Source organism: Podarcis melisellensis, assembly GCF_964234715.1.
Source record: "Podarcis melisellensis genome assembly, chromosome: Z".
In the NCBI taxonomy this organism is placed as follows: Eukaryota; Metazoa; Chordata; class Lepidosauria; order Squamata; family Lacertidae; genus Podarcis; species Podarcis melisellensis.
Genome location: NC_138547.1, coordinates 45,286,365 through 45,306,199, shown reverse-complemented (window position 1 = coordinate 45,306,199; position 19,835 = coordinate 45,286,365). Strand labels below are relative to the sequence as shown.

At 42.6% G+C, this 19,835-nt stretch overlaps 1 protein-coding gene across 7 annotated transcripts in view; it reads right to left on the bottom strand.

Annotated features, from left to right (window-relative positions):
* Positions 1 to 707: 707 nt before the first annotated feature.
* FGF13 (fibroblast growth factor 13) overlaps positions 708 to 19,835 on the bottom strand; it is a 236,089-nt gene continuing 216,961 nt past the window's right edge. For all 7 annotated transcript variants that reach the window (XM_081897264.1, XM_081897266.1, XM_081897269.1 and 4 more), the window contains 2 exons: positions 5,151 to 5,349; positions 708 to 3,795 (listed from right to left, as the gene is read on the bottom strand). In XM_081897264.1, the coding sequence (XP_081753390.1) occupies positions 3,659 to 3,795; positions 5,151 to 5,349 (336 nt within the window). In that variant the 3' untranslated portion in view covers positions 708 to 3,658. The remainder of the gene's footprint in view (positions 3,796 to 5,150; positions 5,350 to 19,835) is intronic.

The following is a 19,835-nucleotide window of genomic DNA, read 5'->3' as shown; positions in this document are numbered from 1 at the left end:
CTCTTTCTTACGAGGGACTCTTTGACTCACTTAATCAAAGGCTGCATCTCATTTGGAAGCCAAGCTGCTTTTGTGGAATGGGAGCAGGGATCCCATCAGAGAGGGGTGCTTGGGAAAGTGCTGAATGATTTCCGTACTCCAACTCTCCTTGTCGCAGCAGTTCCCTACCCTCCGTGGGGCTTTAAATGTAGGAAAATGCTCAGTGAAAATCTTGTGGTGGTCATGGTGGTGGGGGCACAGATTGAGGGACAATTTGGAGTGGGGAAAGGGCTAAGCACCCCTTCCTCTTGCAGTTTCAACTGATCATTCCCACCTGTAGTGTTGTGGTTTTTTTAATCATTAAAACAGGTCACAAGGCTCCCATGCAGTTTGAGCTTATAGCAGTCCAGACCTAAGCACCCAAAACAGCAGGGACAATGGTCAGAGGTGATGGAAGATGAAATCCAAAATGCCTGGAGGGCACCAGGTCAGGGAAGACTGCTATGCAGTTCAAAGTGACTTCAGTCCTAGTAAAGAGTGCTGGTCACACATCAGTGGGAATTGGGACCTGAGTTTTAACTCTCTAGGTTTTCTCATTTCACTCACTCCCAATCTGAACAACCTCTGAGGAGGTGTCTTGCAAGCCTCCCCTTCCTCCAGACGAGCCAGTCAAAATGATCCAGTTTTCTGAACAAATCCACAAGCTGGTTTTTTTTTTTTTTAGAAAGTACATCTTAATATAAATAAGTTTATTCAGTGCATGGTTGTATACAACAAATAATAAACATCTCCTTGTACAAAGCAGTCTGAAACAGCTCGAACCGATCCATGTCAGCTTTGTACAAATCTGCAACAGATGCTGACGTTGAGCAATGCACGAAATCGTAACATGTCATGCAACTCTTAAGCCAATATTCCAACTTTCTCCCATGCAACAGATATGAGGAACTAAATGGAAACCTAATGAATTATTTTTTAAATATATATAGGTTTTTGCTTTTTTAAAAAAGGGGAAAGGAGGGCACAATCAAAACTCTGCTGCGGGCAGAGATCAGGGGGCAGATGGGCTCCTTGTAGGAATGCATCATATCCCTCCCTTCTCCCACCAGGCCATTGTCACACCACTATGACTGCAGTTCATGCAAGGCAGAACCCCTTAAATATTATCCAGGAGCTTGCTCCTTTCCATGGCAGGACCACAATACATCTATCTGATAGTCCCTTGCACTTTAAGCCCCTTCAGGTGTTACAATCAGGTTAATGTGAGCACATGGTAGGAGCAGCAGGAACAGGTGTGTAAGCCCTACCCCACGACCCCATTATTTATATTATCACACTCCAACTCAAAGAAGGTAAACTTCTGCAACAGGGTGCCATTTGAAGACAGGGCCTGATTAATAATAATAATAATAATAATAATAATAATAATAATAATAATAAATTTTGTTTATACCCTGCCCCCCCTCCCCCCGGCCAGAACCGGGCTCAGGGCGGCTAACACCAGTAAAATTACAGTAAAAACATAATAGGGAAAAAACCCAATTTAAAATACAGGTTACAATGCAAGTTAAAATGCAGACCTTTAGAGGCCCTAAGCACTTAAAAGATTTTGGTGCCCCCATATATTCCTAATTCAAAATATAAACAACTATAAACCCTAAAATAAAATTGTATGTTACGAAATGAAACCAAAACCTACATGCTTCATTTTTGTATTTTATTTATATATTTTTGGGGGAGGGGGGATCTACTTTTTCTAGTTGCAACGTCTTTGATCAGACCCTCAGAACTAATCTTACACCATGCGTTTGCTTCTACACTTAGTAGAGATAAGGCATCCAGCTTGCCTCGTTGTATAGTTGTTCTGGGACGTGGGTGGTGCTGTGCTTTAAAGCACTGAGCCTCTTGGGCTTGCCGATCGGAAGTTTGGCGGTTCAAATCCCCACGAAGGGGTGAGCGCCCATTGCTCTGTCCCAGCTCCTGCCAACCTAGCAATCTGAAAGCAGTTCAAACTGTTGGGATTTTTTAATATACTTCATCTGAGAAAATGAATGCTCAGCTGAGTAATTTGTGACCATGAATATTAAAAATCAGGCAATGGAAAACTTTTGTGGTGCCCCCCTCCTCCCTTGATGCCTGAAGCACGTGCTTAATTTCCTTAATGGTTAATCCAGCCCTGTTTGGAGTCATGGATGCTCCAGATGCATTTCAGAACCATGGCTTTGCAGGCTTCCAAAAATGCATGGGGAGCCTCCAAAGATACAACAGGGTCCTCGTTGCAGAAGTTTGTGTTCCATGAGTTCGGAGGAGTTAAGAATGATAGCATGGGAAAGCAGTGGGGACAGTGTGCTTGTCCCTGCCACCCCACACATGATTATATCAGCCTAAAGGTAGCACCTGAAGCTGGCTTCATTCTTTGTGGGCAGAAGACACTGGGCAGTGTTCTCCTTCCCAACAGCATGTAGATATGCTTTAGGGGTTGTTTGTCGTGATGCTTCTCTTCTACCCTAATTTCATGTAAGTGAAAGAAAGAATTTTTTTTTTTTTTACAAACAATATTGATTTTCCTTATAAAAATTAAGTCACCTCAATTCCACAGTTTCTGTCTTTAGAAAAAAGAAGCCACGACAACAGTTTGTTTTTTTAAAATATGTTACATAAAATGTAATTAAGAGAAAGCAGAGGGAGAGGAGGGGGAGAAAAAGAAACTCCACATATTGGGGATATTTTCATCCCCTCTATTTTTATTTTTTAGAAAAACAACAACCCAAAAACATTATCTTCCACTGACTGGGGGTTAACGTTAACACTTTGGTTCCTACAGACTAGGGTCAGCACAAGGACTTTAAACAGAATACTACAAATCTATTAAAAAATGTATATCTCTCAGTGTAGTTTTTTTTTTTTTAATCGCAAGAACACTTCTCTGGAGACTGAGACACTGACACTCAGCTCCAAACCTGATTTTTTTTAATTTTTATATTATACTACTATTAGCATTATTTTGCTTGAAAAGACACAGCGCTGAAGAAGACCCATTGGAGTTAAGGAATCAGAAAGTTGCACTATCCCAAATTAAAAGAATACATTGGGTTTGTTATCAATATCAAGCCTTAAGAGATATAAAATGGTAAGCTGAGAAAAAAAACCACAGAGTTCACATATCCTGTTTGTTTACCTTCTAATGCTATAGATATATATATGTATAAAACATTAAGCATTAGAATTTCCCTTAAAGAGCAAAAAAGTGGTCTTTGATTGGACTTCTCTCTTGGCTGGACAGCAAATTCAAATTAGCAGTTAAGTGCTGCAAAAAAATGTTTTCCTGCTACTTAATTCTGCCCCTCCCCCCAAAGCACAGGTGAGATTAAAGAGAGAGTGAACAAGAGGGACATTTCCTCTCTGTGGTTTTATGCCGCAAGTTATGTTTTGTCTGGCTATCCTTGTGTGATTGCACAAGCACATTCTATGTTATTGGGTCTCTCTTTTTTACTATTATCATTTGTTTAAAATTATTTTAGAACAACCAGAAGGTCTAAATGGCTGATAAGACAATGTGACCTATGCCAGTTTGTTGGCTTGCCTCGCTGGATGATAGGCAGCTAAGAAAGTGCTTATATCTATGATTCCAGAGGTAAGATTCCATTTACGCGTCTCTCCAGTTGCTCCCTAAACCTGGCTACGTCGATTCGTTTTGGCTCATGGATTTCCCACCGTTTAGCACTCCTGAGACGCTTCTGCTTTTTGTGGGGGTCCCGCTGCCAGACCGTGAAAATTCTGTAAGATCATGGAGGGAAGGTTCTTTGTACATAGCCACTGAAGGAGAAGAAAAACAAGAAAGGTGTAAGAGAGTTCATATATGTAAGGGCCGGTGTCACATTATTCCTGTCTTCTTCTTTTATTCCACTTTCCCTTCCCCTCTTCCCATGCATTTCTCTGCTCTGGGATCTGCTCCAGAGGATTGGAGAGACTCTAGAGCATATTGGGAGTGCGGGGCTATGTTGTAGAAGCACATGGAGGGAAGAGAGGGAAGGGAACTTCCCATGCACAAGTAAAAGTGCTTCACTTAGGTCACACCTGCACTATGCATTTAAAGCTGCATCTTAGCATTTTAAACAGTCATGGCTTCTCTCAAAGGATCCCGGGCACTATAGTCTGTTAAGAGTGCTGAGATTTGGTAAAAGACTCATACTCCACACACCCCACCAAGAGCTACAACTCTCAGAGTGGTTTAACAATCAGCTCCTATCCCCAGGGAACTCTACCCATGTAGGCATCCGGATCAGTTTCAGATTATTATTCTTTTTAAAGCCTCTATGGAAATTTACCAGCATTTCATTGCAAATTTATCTGAACATACTGCTTTTAAAAATGCATCCCCCCAATTTAATGCATTTGCATTTATGTGCAAACTTTACCCCAGTATATGTATTTTTTTGTACATGTTAATTACCTGGAGAACTGTACAGCGGTACCTCGAGTTAGAAACGCCTCAGGTTACAAACGCTTCCGCTAACCTGGAAGAGTTACCTCGAGTTGAGAACTTTGCCCCAGGATGAGAATGAAAATCGTTTGCTGGCGGCACAGCGGCAGCAAGAGGCCCCATTAGCGAAAGCACACCTCTAGTTAAGAACAGTTTCAGGTGAAGAATGGACCTCCAGAATGAATTAAGTTCATAACTAGAGGTACCACTGTACTGCAAAATTTGGAGAACTGAAAATTTGGAAGGATGGCTGAGTTTCAGCTCATGTATTGTTTCGGAAGGCGCAGATTAGGAAGATTTGCCTTTAAACGCTAACTGACTTGAATTCCTCCCCCCTTCTCTATACTTAGAATAGCTTCATCTCAGCCCTGTAGAAACTCTTATCCATATGAACACAAGAAGCTGCCTTATAATGAATCAGACTATTGGTTCATCAATGCCTTACACTGTCTGACAGCAGCTATCCAGGGTTTCAGACAGAGAATCTTTCCCAGCCGTGCCTGGAAGTGCCAGGAATTGAACCTGGGACCTTCTAAATGCAAAGAGGGGGCCTTGCCACTGAACTACACTTCCTCCCTGCACATTTTCAACTAATCTCAAAAAAGCCTTCACTTTGGTCAAGCATGCAGGGGAGTCTGACATTCCAATGCACCTGCAGACCTCTGTGCATGCCTGGATTTTTTTTTACCTTTTAATGGTTTGGGAAGGAAATGTGCCGCCGCTTTGTTTTTCTTGACGTGGTTTCCTTTCATGATCTCCCCTTCTTTGTTCAGACCCAAGTACCAGCCTCTCCCTGACTGCTGCTGTCTGTAGATCATGGACGAGTATGTCACATAGTAGTTTTCAAAAACCGACTCTTTGAACTTGCATTCTGGTGTGAAATGTTCCTGCAAAGGAAGGGAAGGGAAAGGATCAATATGTGCCAAACATAACATCTGCTAATGCAAAGGGGAGGGTGGAAACATTTGATAATTTGCAGGCTTCCACAGGCCAAAAGGGTTTCTCCTCCTCCTGCCCATTTAGAAATCAGTGGCCTTCAAAAGAATTAGTGCAAGAAATAACACAATTTGGAGCACACGGACCAATTCTAGGAGCAGCCTGAAGGTAGCGTGATAATAAAATCTCAAGTGAAGAAGTATTGATCAGAAAGAGAATCTTGTTATCAGATCACGAGCACCAGCAAGAAGACAGGCGTGAACAGACCTGCGTCAAGGATGGGAAATGCCTAGACTGAAAAAAAGATTTAGAGGGAGAATGCAGGGAGCAAATGGTCTTTTACCAACTGAATGATGTTAAAACAACATCTACCGGCTACCTCATTACATTGCAATTATTTATTCATACCCTTTTATCAACATGCTGCAGGCTGGATGCCCTTGGAAGCCTACAATAGCTACTGCAAGACCCACGATGTAAAACCAAAACAAAACAGGGAGAGCGACAGACAAAATGGTGGTCTTAAATTTACATGACTGTCTCTCTCAAGGATTCCTTGTGTGAGGCCTCTGTGAGCTGACAGGAGTTTTGGAGAAAAGTTGAGAGAGGAAGGGAATGAGGCTTAATGGTAAAGAATGATGGACAGTTGTCAAAGTGATTATCAAAGGCAAGAGCTGCTCTTACCTCTTTGAGAAATGGGCTTCAAGCTTTGCTTTCATTTGCAATGGAAACATATAGGGGGCTTTGTAAGCAAGCTAGTCTGCTGCAGGAAATCTGAAGCATCTCCAAGAGAGGCCTGCTTAGCCTCTGCATTAAGATGTCGAGCAGGAGAATGTTAAATTTTAAAAGTTACAATTCTCAGATGATAATATTATTTGAAACCATATGCCAACTATATGGGGTTTGACAGCGGGTCAGCATAGATAGACTCTCTGCACCGTAACTTCTTCCAAAAGACCAAGTGATTCATCAGAAAGATAATACCATGCCCCCCCCCCTTTGAGCAATGGATAGAAGACATGACAACTCCTGCAATAAACAAATGGATAGCTTTTAGACATAGATTGTGTATGAATAAATACAATGATATTTGGAATCCATTCAGACATCATGTGAAACCACAGTTAGGGAAACTTAGCTTGATGCCTAGACTGATGAACTATGGTTTGCAATCAAGACCACAGAATCAGGAAACTTTCTGAATCAACAAAATCCAATTATGCTTATTGCTCCACCGTCAGATGCTGCTAGAGATAGTATACTTATGAAGCTGAGGAGGTAAAAACTGAAAGCAATTCAGGCAGCTCTTAGCCACCATTTGCCTTTTTAGTATTTAGCCATGGTTTGTATGTTATGTGTTTTGCACACACCATAGTTTGCCAGAGTCTCTGAAATTGAGCATACTGTGAAGGACTCAAGAACAAAATATGAGTTTGAATTGATTTTCAGTTTGCTAACTGCAATGAGAATTTTTGCAGCAAAAATCGGGAATGAAACGATTTACCTTCAGTCCTGCACTGGAGTGACAGAGATTGGTAATCTCGAGTCTTCTAAGATTAACATACTAAATGCAAAATGGGGACATACTTACTGCAATCAGTAAGCATTTGTTTTCACATTTCCCATATTAGCTTTCTTGAGCCTTATGATCCACGCCATCAGCCTCATCTGCTGCCCCACAGGTTAGAAATAGATTTAATGAGCTTAAGTGACAGGATGGTAGATTTTGATGGAACATTAGGAGACACTTATAAACAGTAAGAGCAGTTCATCAGTGGAACCAATTACCATTGAGGGGGTGGGCAGGCTCTCCTTCACTGAAAGTATTCAAGAGGCTACGACAGCTATCTGCTGGGGATGATCCAGTTTTAGATTTTATTCATTAAGCAAGTAGTTAGACTAGATTACTTTCAGGGACCCTTCTAATTATTCTGTAATCCACGGCTTGCCACTGTCAGGTTTCGTATGGGGCAGGCAGGTATGAGAGAGGTGTCTGTAGTGGCATCTGAATTTTGTATTCTTAGAACCCAACCATAATCAGCCTGGTTCCACCATAGTTTATATTTTGCAGAGCTTAGAATGTTTAGAACAACATTCCCTTGATCTTTTCTAACTGATAATGTGTTTTAGTGGGCTTGTTTCTTACATATTTTAGCTATGGGTGCTTTAATGTAGTTGTTTTACTGTGTATTTTAATTATGGGTAGCTGTAATTTTTTAATAATTGTTTTTATTCTTGTTTCTTTGCTGTTGGCTTTGATTTGCTTGGCATTTTGTCCTGAAATGAAAGGCAGTTTATAAATTCTAACAGCAACAACAGTACTTTTCCCAAGTAACTGTCTCAAACAGGCATTTGCTTTCAACTGACTGATTTAACATATTTTAGTCTCCTGTTGCTTGCCTCAAATTACTACTTTTATACAACAATGCAATCCTATGCATGTTTTCTCAGAAGTTAGACCCGTTGTGTTCAGTGGGGCTTACTTCATAGTCAGCATGCATTGGATCACACTATCCAACTTATATTTTATAAATGTGATTATTTTATAACCTATGGTTTCTACTGTTCTGTGTTTGCTGTTTATGAACAGTTATGGCTCTGTGCTATGGGTTGCTGTATGGCTTTTATTTCATTACATCTTATTTATTAAATTTCTATCCTGCTCTTCTTCTTCTTCTTCTTCTTCTTCTTCTTCTTCTTCTTCTTCTTCTTCTTCTTCTTCTTCTTCTAATTTTTCAAACCATTTATTTCTATTTTCAGATAAAAACACGTAACATAAAAACAAATAGCCCCTTCCCCTCCCCCACAGAAGTACACAAACTAGAAAAAATCAAAGAGAATAATTATTTCCCTCATTGAACAAAAGTCCCATTCTAAAAGTCCCAATGTGTTGCTGGCAGTCTGTAATCATGCTCTTTTGACATTGCATAAGTAATAGAGTTATAGCAAGTTGAGTAAAAAGTGTTGGATTTAGTCAGGTTGGAGTAGTTAATTTGTCCATCGATATCAAGCGCCAAAGCTGTGAATGCCAAGCCTCAAATTAGTCTGTATTTAATGTCCTCTCAAACCTGGAGATGTGAAGCTTTGCTGCTGTCATTAGGGTGGCCTATAAGGTCTTTATGGGGAAATCTTGGGTATCTTCTGCATAATATGCTAACAAAGCAATATTAGCTTTTTTCTGTTATGCCTGTGTTGTAAGTTGCTTAGAGACTCCTGATGTAGCAAGTAAAATTATTTAATAAATCAAACCATTATTAACTATTATCATTATTTATAAACCACTTCGAGTATTTTGCTTAGAAATGTATGCTAACCATTAATGGAAATAAATAAATGCATACATTGGAGGCACAGACTATGGCAACACAAAAGAAATAACATGACATTTTGTAAAATTTGATAAATACCGTGGATCTTTACGTTTGAGGGATATATTGCAAGTGAATATTTCTGTGAGACTTATATGGATAGTACCATAAAACTGTAGACCCCAAGGATCATCCAGTCCAACCTTCTACAATGCAGGAATCCTGCTCACAGCCATCCCTGGGTGGGCTCGAACCAACAATTTTCTGGTTAACAGCCAGACCCACTGACCCATCACACCACAGGATCTTTGAGTGTGTCACACACACATATATATGTAATAAAGCATATACGGTAAATACACTTGTTCCTCTCCTCAGACACATGTATTTGTCATGTACATTCAGTTCAGTAAAAAGGATAAAGTGCTCACAGCATTCCAGACGGTTCAGAGTAAAGCACTTCTTTTGCTTGACGCTTGCTGAAGCAAGCTGGCGGGAACGAAGAGTAACACCGTGGAGTACGTCATCCAATTAAGAGCAGTAGAAGCGGAGCCAAGAGCGTGCCGCGGGTGATTATAGCTTGTGTACAGTAATTTGCTGCTGTGCAGAGAGTGCAACACTTGCTCCATTCAGAGATGAATGATCAAATTAGGAGCCAAGCCACACCATCTTCATCTTGCAATTTCTTCTTATGGCCCCCTTGCTCAGTCGTGCTGGAAATGCAGCTGCAACTTTCACCCGGTGGGATGCTTTCGTGGGCTTGCATAAGTTTAGGAGACATGGGTAGCTGTTGACTGATTTGAACGCTAGTCTCCCAGCTTCTAGCCCAATGCTTTCTAACCACACTGGCTTACATAAGCTAATAACTATGTGTTTTGGGACACACTAATAGCTACGTGCTTTATCCTTGGCTACTGGTCATCAGGGCTGCACAGAACTCAGGCGGCATCAGATGTTTGTGGTGCAGGAAACCAAATGTCAAGACAAGCCAGTCTTCTAGGAACCTCAGCTGATGACCCCCTTTGACTCATCCATCCAAGGTATTTCTAGGAACACTTATCTACTCTTTGCATCCAGGAGTCTGCCTCATATTGGGTCAGGCAATGTGCCATTCTAGCCCAGTATAGTCTACTCTGACCGGCAGCAGCTCCCCAATATCTTAAGCAGAGAAGTGCCATTCCTGATAATTCTATGAAGAGGTGCCAGGGATTCAACTGGGGACCTTTGGTGAGCAAAGTATTCTCCCCTGCCCTGCAAGTTTATTTTTGGAAATGCCCATATAGTGCAGAATCTGAAGGCAGCCAAATGTGCTGTTGAACCCTCAGGGGTTTTCTTCGTGAAAATTATCTCCATCGAGTGACTACTCTCAGTCACTCAGCAACCCACTCCTTTGCTACTTGCACATTATCAAGAAGCAGGATCCCATTACCACAGCATGACCACTGAGCTAAAAGTGTCTTTATAAAAAGAACAACATGAAGTTGGCATTTCCATCCAGCTCTTGATACATCAGGATTAAATTATAAGATACAGCCAGCCGCCTCCGTGGCAGACTGATAGAGATGCAATTTGCAGGGTTTTTGTTTTTGCTTTAAAAGTTAACCTCGACAGCCTCCACCATCAGTCAGTTAACGATCAGTCAACAACAATGGGATCGGGGCGGTGGTTAAGTGGTAGAGAACCTGCTTTGCGTGCAGAAGATCCCTGGTCCAACCACCAGCATTTCCAGGTAGGGCTAGGAAGAAAACCTGCCTGGAGGAGCTGCTGCAAGTCACTTCAGACAATCCTGAGCAAGATGGACCAAAGTTCTGATCCCGTGTAAGGCCACATTCACACCATACATTTAAAGCACCGTAACAAATTACCCATACTCCCCAAAGAGAAAATAACAACATTGAACTCGCCAATAACCATTGTGGAGGTGCAACAAGCCATTCAAAGATCTAAGATGGCCTCCCGGCTATCTATTACAAAAAATTAGAAGAATCATTATTTCTACCCATGAAGGATATAATGAATGATATTCTTATATATTTGTTTTTGTATGGTCCAGGTGTAATGGGTGTTTGTCCTTTTTCTTTGTGTATTATAAAAAAACAAATAATTTTTTAAAACAAAAAAACAAACAAATACGGTAAATAAAAGTACCATAATTGCAATTCAAAGAGTCAAGGTATCCCCTAAAGAAGTTAGTTAAGTGTTCTGTGAGTTGACAGGAGGCTTCCTATTCCCCTCTCAGAGCTACAGTTTCCAGAGTTCTCTGGGAAGGAGGATTGATGACTAGTTGCCAAACTAATAGATAAGGGGTATATAGACAAGGGGTAGCTAACACAGTGCCCTCCAGTCCAATACAATAAGGCCTATGGTCAGGGATGGTGCGTGAAACAACCTTTGGGTGGGGGGGCTTCCCTTTAGCTATCCCTGAAATAAGCAATGTACTGAAAAGTGTCTCAAACCTTTGTTGAGTTAGGGACTTCCCCTGCATGAGAAAGCAGAATGCAACAGATTGAGTGGACAAGACCAATAGTGGGTCCAACGATCAAGAAGGCAGTTACTGAACATGCTGTAGAGAGAAGTGGAGAGCAGATGGGGCTCGTCCACCTGGGAAAGTAGCCCATCTAGGAGAACTCTGATCCTAACCCTTCACTACCTTGTGGAATATATTCAGGAGAAGAAAAGGCTATGGAGTAAACCCCACACAAATCCAGAGCAGAATCCCTAAGGCGTTTGAGTGGCATCCTGGATTCCTCCTTCCAGCAACTCATGCAGCCAAGCTAGTGCCAAATGTATTGCTCTGCTTTCTCTTGTACCACATCAACGAGGCTGAGGAGGAGGTCATTGTCTGGGCAGCCCAGGACCTCCATGCACATTGCCTAGGCTTCAATCCTAGAAAGATCACTTCGGTGCTACTAACGCAGCAAAAACAACATGGGAGGCAGCAGTTATGAGTTACCAGCCTCTGCAACCATGGAAGGCACTGTGGTTCTCTAGTGGTTTGACTTTACCCCTGAAGGCACACTCTCTTGTCTCTCGAGACAGACAGATGCAAACCACAACAATACACTGAAAACCCACCATTAGAATGGGTGAGCCATGTTTAGAGAGCAGGCTCATATATTCTAAGAAGTTAAGAGGGTGTTTTTGTCAGGAGTCCAATATTGTCTGTTTGAGGTCTGCAGAGAGAGACACACATTGCAGCCAAACTCCACAGCCTGATTGTTAGGGCAGGCCAACCAGCACTGGAAGAAATGGCCACCTACTTGGATGGTTTTAAAAGAGGATTGGATGGATTCATGGAGGACAAGGCAATAAATGACCATTAAGTAAGATAGCTATGCTCTGCTTCCACAGTCAGAGGCTGTAGGAGGGGAGACTGCCCATCTGCTGGGGTTCTGCTTGAAAGTTTCCTATGGGAATCTGTTCAGCCACTGTGAGAACAGAATGCTGGACTCGATGGGCCATTGGCCTGATTCTGCAGGCTGTTCTTAAGTTTTTGTGAGAACATATGCATCAGTCTTATATCAGAACAGGTCACATTCACCCAGTACATAGAAAGCACTCTTATAGCACTTTAGAAGTTGTGGCTTCCTCTCAAGAATCCTGGGAACTGTGGTTTGTTAGGGGTACTGAGAGTTGTAAAGGATGTGTTGATACGACCTCAGATCGTATCACTTAACCAGTTGAATATTAGTAGCAGCAGCAATAGTAAAATGAAGAAGTAATAATTCACAACCCCTACAGCAGAAACCAAACTTCTGTACTAAAGAGAAAAGGCCCAGCAAGTTCCATTTGCCACCCATAATTCTTTGCCTGGTGCTCCAAACTGGCAATTAGCCAGACCTTTTGTTCAAACAAAGCAAGTATCTTATTATTTTAAGCTTCTTCACCATGCTGCTCTGCATAATAAGCCCTCACATGGATCTGGAATCTGGTCTATGTGAAAGAACCCTTTCCAGCATTTTTTACTCCAGAAAGAGAAGAGAAGAGAAGAGAAGAGAAGAGAAGAGAAGAGAAGAGAAGAGAAGAGAAGAGAAGAGAAGAGACCTAACCAGGTCTTTTGCAATGGTTGAAACCGCCAACTCCTCTGAAAGCTCAAAGCTGTTCAGTAAATGGAAGGGCTTTCCCCAAAGATCTAACAGCCTTGGTCGATGATGAAAGAACTCCAGCACTGTTCAAACTCGGGGGCTGCCTTTTCACATCAGGCAGACAGGTTGATCGCTAAAACACATATTACTGCACACATATAGCACCTGTGCTTAAAAAAAAGAAAGAAAAGATGGCACCAACTGCCTCTTGGCAAAGGTTTTATTATTATATTTTAAGGCCTGATTAGCTTGGGGCCATGCAGTGTTGGGGATACCCCCCCCCCCAAAAAAAAAAACACCCCAGAAAGTTTTCAAGGGCCTTGTTTTTCCATGGCCATTTTTCCATTTCATAATGGAACTTTTCATAATGCATTTCCTCCCCATTTCACAATGCTTGACAAAACGCTGATGGCCACCAACCTGGATGGCTTTTAAAAGAGCGTTAGACCAATTCAGGGAGAATGAATGCTATCAATGGTTACTAGCCGCAATGGGCTATGTTCCACTATCAGATCCACTGTGTCTCTGAATGCCAATGGCTGGGTATCACAAGTGGGGAGAGAGCTGTTGTGCTCAGGTCCTGCTTTTGGGTTTTCCACTGGCATCTGATTACACTTACACACAAACACACACAGAGAAACAATTTCACCACCACCTGTTTGCACCCATTTCCCTGGCTAATTGCTATCATTTCAAATATCAACCAGCCCCAGGATCATCTGATGAAGAGCTGGTTAAAAACTGACAATAACTAAATAAATGTAAGCAAATAAATGAACCAACAACAATGGCTATGTTCTGCCTCCAGTGACAGAGGATGCCTGCCTCCTTGCATATCTGAAGCGTGGAAAGTGCTGTTGCACTCAGGTCCCGCTTGCCATTGTGAGTTCGGGATACTAGACAAGGATGGGCCTTTGGCCTGATCCAGTGGGCCTTGCCTTATATTTTTGTTTCATTGGGCATCACAGTTGTGGATAGTGATGTTGCACTTGGATCCTGTTTGTGGGCTTCACAGATGAATCCTGTTGGGCTGCCATCAGACGGGATAGTGGACTGGGGAAGGGGGCGGCCTTTGGTCCCGATCCAGCTAAACTCTTCTTACTCTCTTAAATGAGTAAATAAAACAGAAGGCTCTATCATGACAACAATTTATGTAGGAGCTGCCAGAAGATTTCCCACCCCCACCCACGTGCTGCCTTGTAATATCAGAAAAGATCAAGCGGAGTCCAATATTAGAAAAGATAAAGGTTTGTCATGGCAAGAGCCTCCATTGACACCCAAGAAAGAATATTTATGAGGAGAAGAGGAAAGAGATGAAAGATAGTGGCGTTGATGTGGCATGCTTTTGAAAAATGGGCCAACAGGTAATTAAGCCTTCAAAAGGAGAGAAAGCAACAGTGGCTTGCAAGCTTGCAAGAGATACCAATCTAAATAACCACACGACTTGTTTACCCTCCCTCTGGGACTGCTCAAATCTCCTTAAAGATTAATCCAGAAGAAGAAGAAAACTTGCAAACAAAACATTTCCACTTTTTCCTGCAGAAAACTGCTTGCACATTGTGGTCACATGGGGAGCCCGTTGACTGGCTTGTTTGGGCCCCTGGTAAGCTCCCACTTTGTAGATTCAAATGCAGCCCAATTTGCCTAGCCTAGGGACGGGGATTGTCAGGACTGGGAGCCAAATGTGGCCCTCTGGAGATTCTATATGGCCTTTGGTACCCATGCAGGCAATGCCTTCTCCCCAGGCTGTGTCCACTGCCAGCCTTGCTCCACACCCATCTTGAGTGCTTTTTCCTGGCTGGAATGTATTGAGCTATGAGAATGCCTCTTGCTTGCCTGAATGAAGGATGGAGAGATGTCTCGGTGTGCATGGAAACTTCCAAATTTTGTGTGGCTGGAATGCAACCGGCCGTAAAAAAGCAAGAGCCACACCCATTGCTCCACCCATTTTTACCTCTGGCCTTACCCACCATTGGTATGTGGCCCCCCAGAAGGTTTCCCAGGAGGGAATGTGACTCTCAGACTGAAAAAAGGTTTCCCCACCCTGGCCTCATCTCTCAGTCTCATTAGTGAGACACCGGATCAAGAGGATTAATGGAAAATGTCATAACATTTACGAATGCTTTGACATACCAATATGAATACCACAAGGTAAATGGTGAGAATGATCATCTCTTACACCAGCAAAATTGGAAAATGTCCCATCTTACAGAAAGAGATATGTATGTCTTGATTAAATAAAGGCAATGGTTAGCCAAAAATGAAGAAATGAAATTAGCAACCAAAGAGGAGCAGGAGATCTAAAATGGCCAACAACCCCAAGCAGTTAGTAGACTGAAACTTTAGAAGAAATGCTAGTCAAGAGAACCAGGCCCACAGTTTCAATTAAAAGTTAAAGATATCTAGGAGCCCAGAAATGGAAGTGCATTCATGTCAGGAGCATATAAACAGGCTGATCCACCCCTACCATTAATTAGAATGGGCATCTCGCGAGGCACCCACCCTCTGATGACTACTCTGTGCATATTTTTCCAAACAAGTGAACTCCTACTTTTAAGGTATAGATTCAGGAGTAGCCAATGTGGTGACTTCCAGAGGTCATTGGACAACAACAGCTCTCATTGCCCCCAATGGCCAGGGATGGGGTAATCTAACAATATCTAGAGGCCACATTAGTTTAGAATAAAAGAGGAGGAGAGAGAGGAAGGGCATGTACAGTGGTACCTCAGGTTAAATAGTACTTAATTCGTTCCGCAGGTCCATACTTAACCTGAAACTGTTCTTAACCTGAAGCACCACTTTAGCTAATGGAGCCTCCTGCTGCCGCCGTGCCATCACAGCACGATTTCTGTTCTTATCCAGAAGCAAAGTTCTTAACCAGAGGTAATATTTCTGGGTTAGCGGAGTCTGTAACCTGAAGCGTATGTAACCTGAAGTGTCTGTAACCCAAGGTACCACTGTATTTAAGTAGGCATGGTGTGAAGATAGCAGACTGGGGGGGGGGGTTTCCTCCCCCTCTCACAGTGCTAGAACACAGGGAAATCCAATGTTAGAAGATTCAGAACAGATCAAAGGAAAAACATATCCACAAAGCAGATAATTAAGCCTTTGGAATTTGCTCCAACAAGATGCAGCAATGGCCACCATCTTGGATGGCTTCAAGAGAGGGTCAGAGAAGTTCATGGATGATAATGCAATGTTTTTCCTCCATTCTCAGAGCCTCTAAATACCAGTTGCACACTGGTACAACTGGGGAGAGTGCTGTTGCACTCACATTCTGCTAGAGGGCTTCCAATTAAGTCATCTGGTTGGCCACTGTGATAACAGAATGCTGGACTAGAATGGCCTTTGGGCTGATCCAGCAGGGCTCTTCTCACATTCTTAGAGAGCATTTTCTTTCGGCTTCTTAACACACCAAGGGAAGTCAGCACAGAAATATTAGTTTTGAAGCTCCGACAGCAGGCTCAGAGCTGATATCTATTTGTGGCAAATCCGTTAACCAGCTTCCCAGCAAGAGCTGTGTTCGCAGACCATAGTCTTCCTCTGCCTAAATCACCATCATGCTCATTTGCACATTTAATCTCTACCCAAAAAATAAAAATCAATAATTTCAGAGGACTATGATTGTCAGAAATGTCACGGTTTCAAAAGCAAAAAATTTAAGCCAACAGAAAGCTGGAATTTGTTATTTAAATAGGAAGCCGCGGGAAAACTTAATTTCAAGGCAAACAAGATTAAACGAGAAGCAGAATGTGCACACATGCCAACAAGGAGGAGAGGGGGAGATATATATTAACAGGACAGAATTTGCAAATACAAAAATATGTTTTCCTCACTTAATTGAGCAAATTGGCATTATTAAATTAATGCTTTCTCAAGCTGAACGCTGTGGATATTTTTCCACCACCACTACTCCCTGCCAATGTGTATTTACAAAATTAAGAGAGAGGATAAACTTTCCAGATCTGCTTCCATGCTGCAGAAAAGTCAACATCTGTCAACAGTAATGGCTTTGGAAGGACAACTCGCAGCCAGCTCCTGCAAATGCGTAACCCCGAGTTAAGTCCTTCTGTGTTTAATGGTGTTTCAACATAGCTGAGTGTAGATAATAATGCAGCCTTGGGTAGAGGAACTTGCCTTATTCTGAGTTGGAACTTTGGTTCATCTTTCAGTTGTTGCAGATGAAGGGTGAGGACAATGCCAGATTGACTAATCCTCTCTCTGTCTAATCCCTTGACCTTCTTGGGTTATTTTATCTAATAGGGTGGGGATGCTTGACAGGATTCAGGAGGCTGCAAGTTCCGGGGGGGGGGTGTTGTGGCACAGACCTCTTTAAAAGAAGTATTAAGTAGCCAAATCCTGAAGAAACTTAAGCCAGAAGATCTGAAACATCCCCTTCCTGAAGACACTCTTGGATTAAAATTAATTTATCCATATGCATAGTTTGGGGGTGCTCTTGGATCCATCTCTTTCAGGCCCAAGTCACCTTGGTGCAGGGATGACCCGTCCCATTTTGCCACCTGAGGCCAAACGGGAAGGTGTCACCTCCCCTACTGAAGCCTTGCTTATCAGGGTTGCTCAGTGGCTGTGGCTTCCAGAAAAATCTCATGAGATCTCGCTAGAAGCTGCCCCAGGGTGCCAACAGGGGAGCTGCCATGGATTCTGCAGTCCGAGGTGGCTGTTTCAGTCCACCTCATGGGTGGGGCAGCCTTGCTTTGGGGGGAAAGGGTGGCTACTACCAGGTTTGGTTAGTATGGCAGCCATGACCATTCCTGAACAGGGTTAGGCTGCTGTGATCCATGCTCTGGTAACCTCCAGACTGTATTGCTTCAACATGTTTATGTTACAAGTTGATTTGGAAGCTGTAGCTAATGCAGAACGTGCTAGCCTGGCTGCTTAGAGGGGCTTTGTATGGGATATACTGTGTCTTTGCTGGACAAACTGCACCGGCATTGATTTGCTACCAAGTCTAATGTATTCCTCTTGACTTAAAGCCCTAAACAACTTGGGATCAGGCTATCTGAAAGACATCTGCTAAGCTCACTGTGATATGGTGGGAAGGGTCTGCTTTGTTGGCCTCTGTCTGTCTCAAGAGACAATGGAGTATGCCTCAGGGTGGGGGGAGATGAACCACTGCCCTAGCAGCACCAACGTGACCTTTCCAGGTCACAAGCCTGGGCAGTGTGTATGGAGAATGTTCCTGAGCTGCCCAGATGACAAGACCCTGTCTTGGCCTCACTAATGTGGTCCAAAGGAAAGCAGAGCAGAGCAAGACATTTGGCATCAGCTTGGCTGCAGGAGTGGCTGGAAGGAGGCGTACAAGGCCCATCCAACCATCTTAGGAACACCACTCCGGATTTGTGTAGGGTTTACTCCTTAGCCTTTTCTTCTCCTGAAGATATCCCACAAGCCAGTAGAGGTTTAGGATCAGAATTTTCCTTCTCCCTGATGAGCTAACTTCCCAGGTGGACAAGCCCCATCTGCCCCTCACATGCAGCACATGCAGAAACCACCTTCTTGGCTGTTGGACCCACTACTGGTCTTGCCCATTCAATCCGCCAAAGCCTGTCTTCACATGCAGAGGGAAATCCAAAGGGTCTATTGGTATGCATATGTTCATATGGCTGTAATGTGGGCCATGGCTCAGTGGCACAGCATCTGTTTTGTATGCAGAAGATTCCACATTTAATCCCCAGCATCTCCAGGTAGAGCTAAGAAAGACTTCAGTCGCAAACCTTGGAGAGCTTGTGCCAGTCAGCATAGACAATACTGAGCTAGACAGACAGTGGTCTGACTCAGTACAAGGCAACTTTCTGTGTCTTGTGACACCACTGTCATAAGCAAAAAATTACATGAGAAATTGGGGGGGGGGGGAATACCTGACTACTGGGGAAAAAGAAAATCCCACAGAAATGGAAGCAGCTGATCAACAGAGCCAGTTCTACCATATGACCTGTTTGCCATATGACCTGTTTCCAGGGTTTGCAGATGCTCATCTCCACCATTTCAGACCCTCCCAATAGGTGCTGTTGATGCCTATTGATTATATTGGACAAAGACATCCTAATGTGGAGAGGTCTTCTCATTATCAGTTTAATTTGGAGACAATTAACTTTGCTTTTCTGATTGATATCTGGCTGTTCTTGTTATTTGTATTTAAGTTTTCTTTTAATGTCAGCTATTAATTGTACAATTAAAAGTAATAAATAGTACTCAGAGGGTCAAAACTAATATAGCAATTTCTTCCAGGTCTCAAATGCAGCAATTGAAATGAATGTTGCAGACTGGCTTGTTTATTCAGAGTGCAGCATTAGGTTTTTTTGTGTTTTTTTGACACATAATTCAGAGTTTCCTTTATGGAGGATTTGGATGTGTTGGGCAGTGGGGAGTGGGGGGTGAAGATCCTTGCACACACAGCCCCAAGCACCTATGAGATATCTCTCTCTCTCACTGCTCCATTATGCATTGCAGAGAAAATTCTTATCCATGAAGGATTTCAAAGCCATGTGCAGCTGAGATGAATTTGCAAATGCATGTGTAATGAAAACAATGAACCTAGTGGGGTTGTCCGAATGTGGTGGTTCAAACTCCTGGTTGCCTAACTTTCTTGGATAAGGATCCCCAAACTGAGATCCTTGGTCCACCAGTGCTCTGCAAACTTCATTCAGGTGGTCCATGGCATCTGTGGATTTGTGGTTGAAGAAGAGAGATGGTGATCACGTTAAATGTCAACACCGGTTTCTGACTGCATTTTTATTGCTTCTTATATTGTATTTTATTATATTACAATTTCAATTCTATGGAATTCAAACTGTAATGAAATAATACAATATACAGGCATACCACAGAGATACTGCTGGTTCAGTTCCAGACCACTGCAATAAAGCAAATATTCCAATAAAGTGAGCCACACTTTTTTGTTTGTTTCTTTGTTTTCCAGTGCATATAAAAGTTATGTTTATACCATACTGCAGTCCATTAACCCATGGCCCTTGGCTGCAGGGGCAGGAGGCAAAAAACTAGGGAGTGACCGTCGTATTGGAT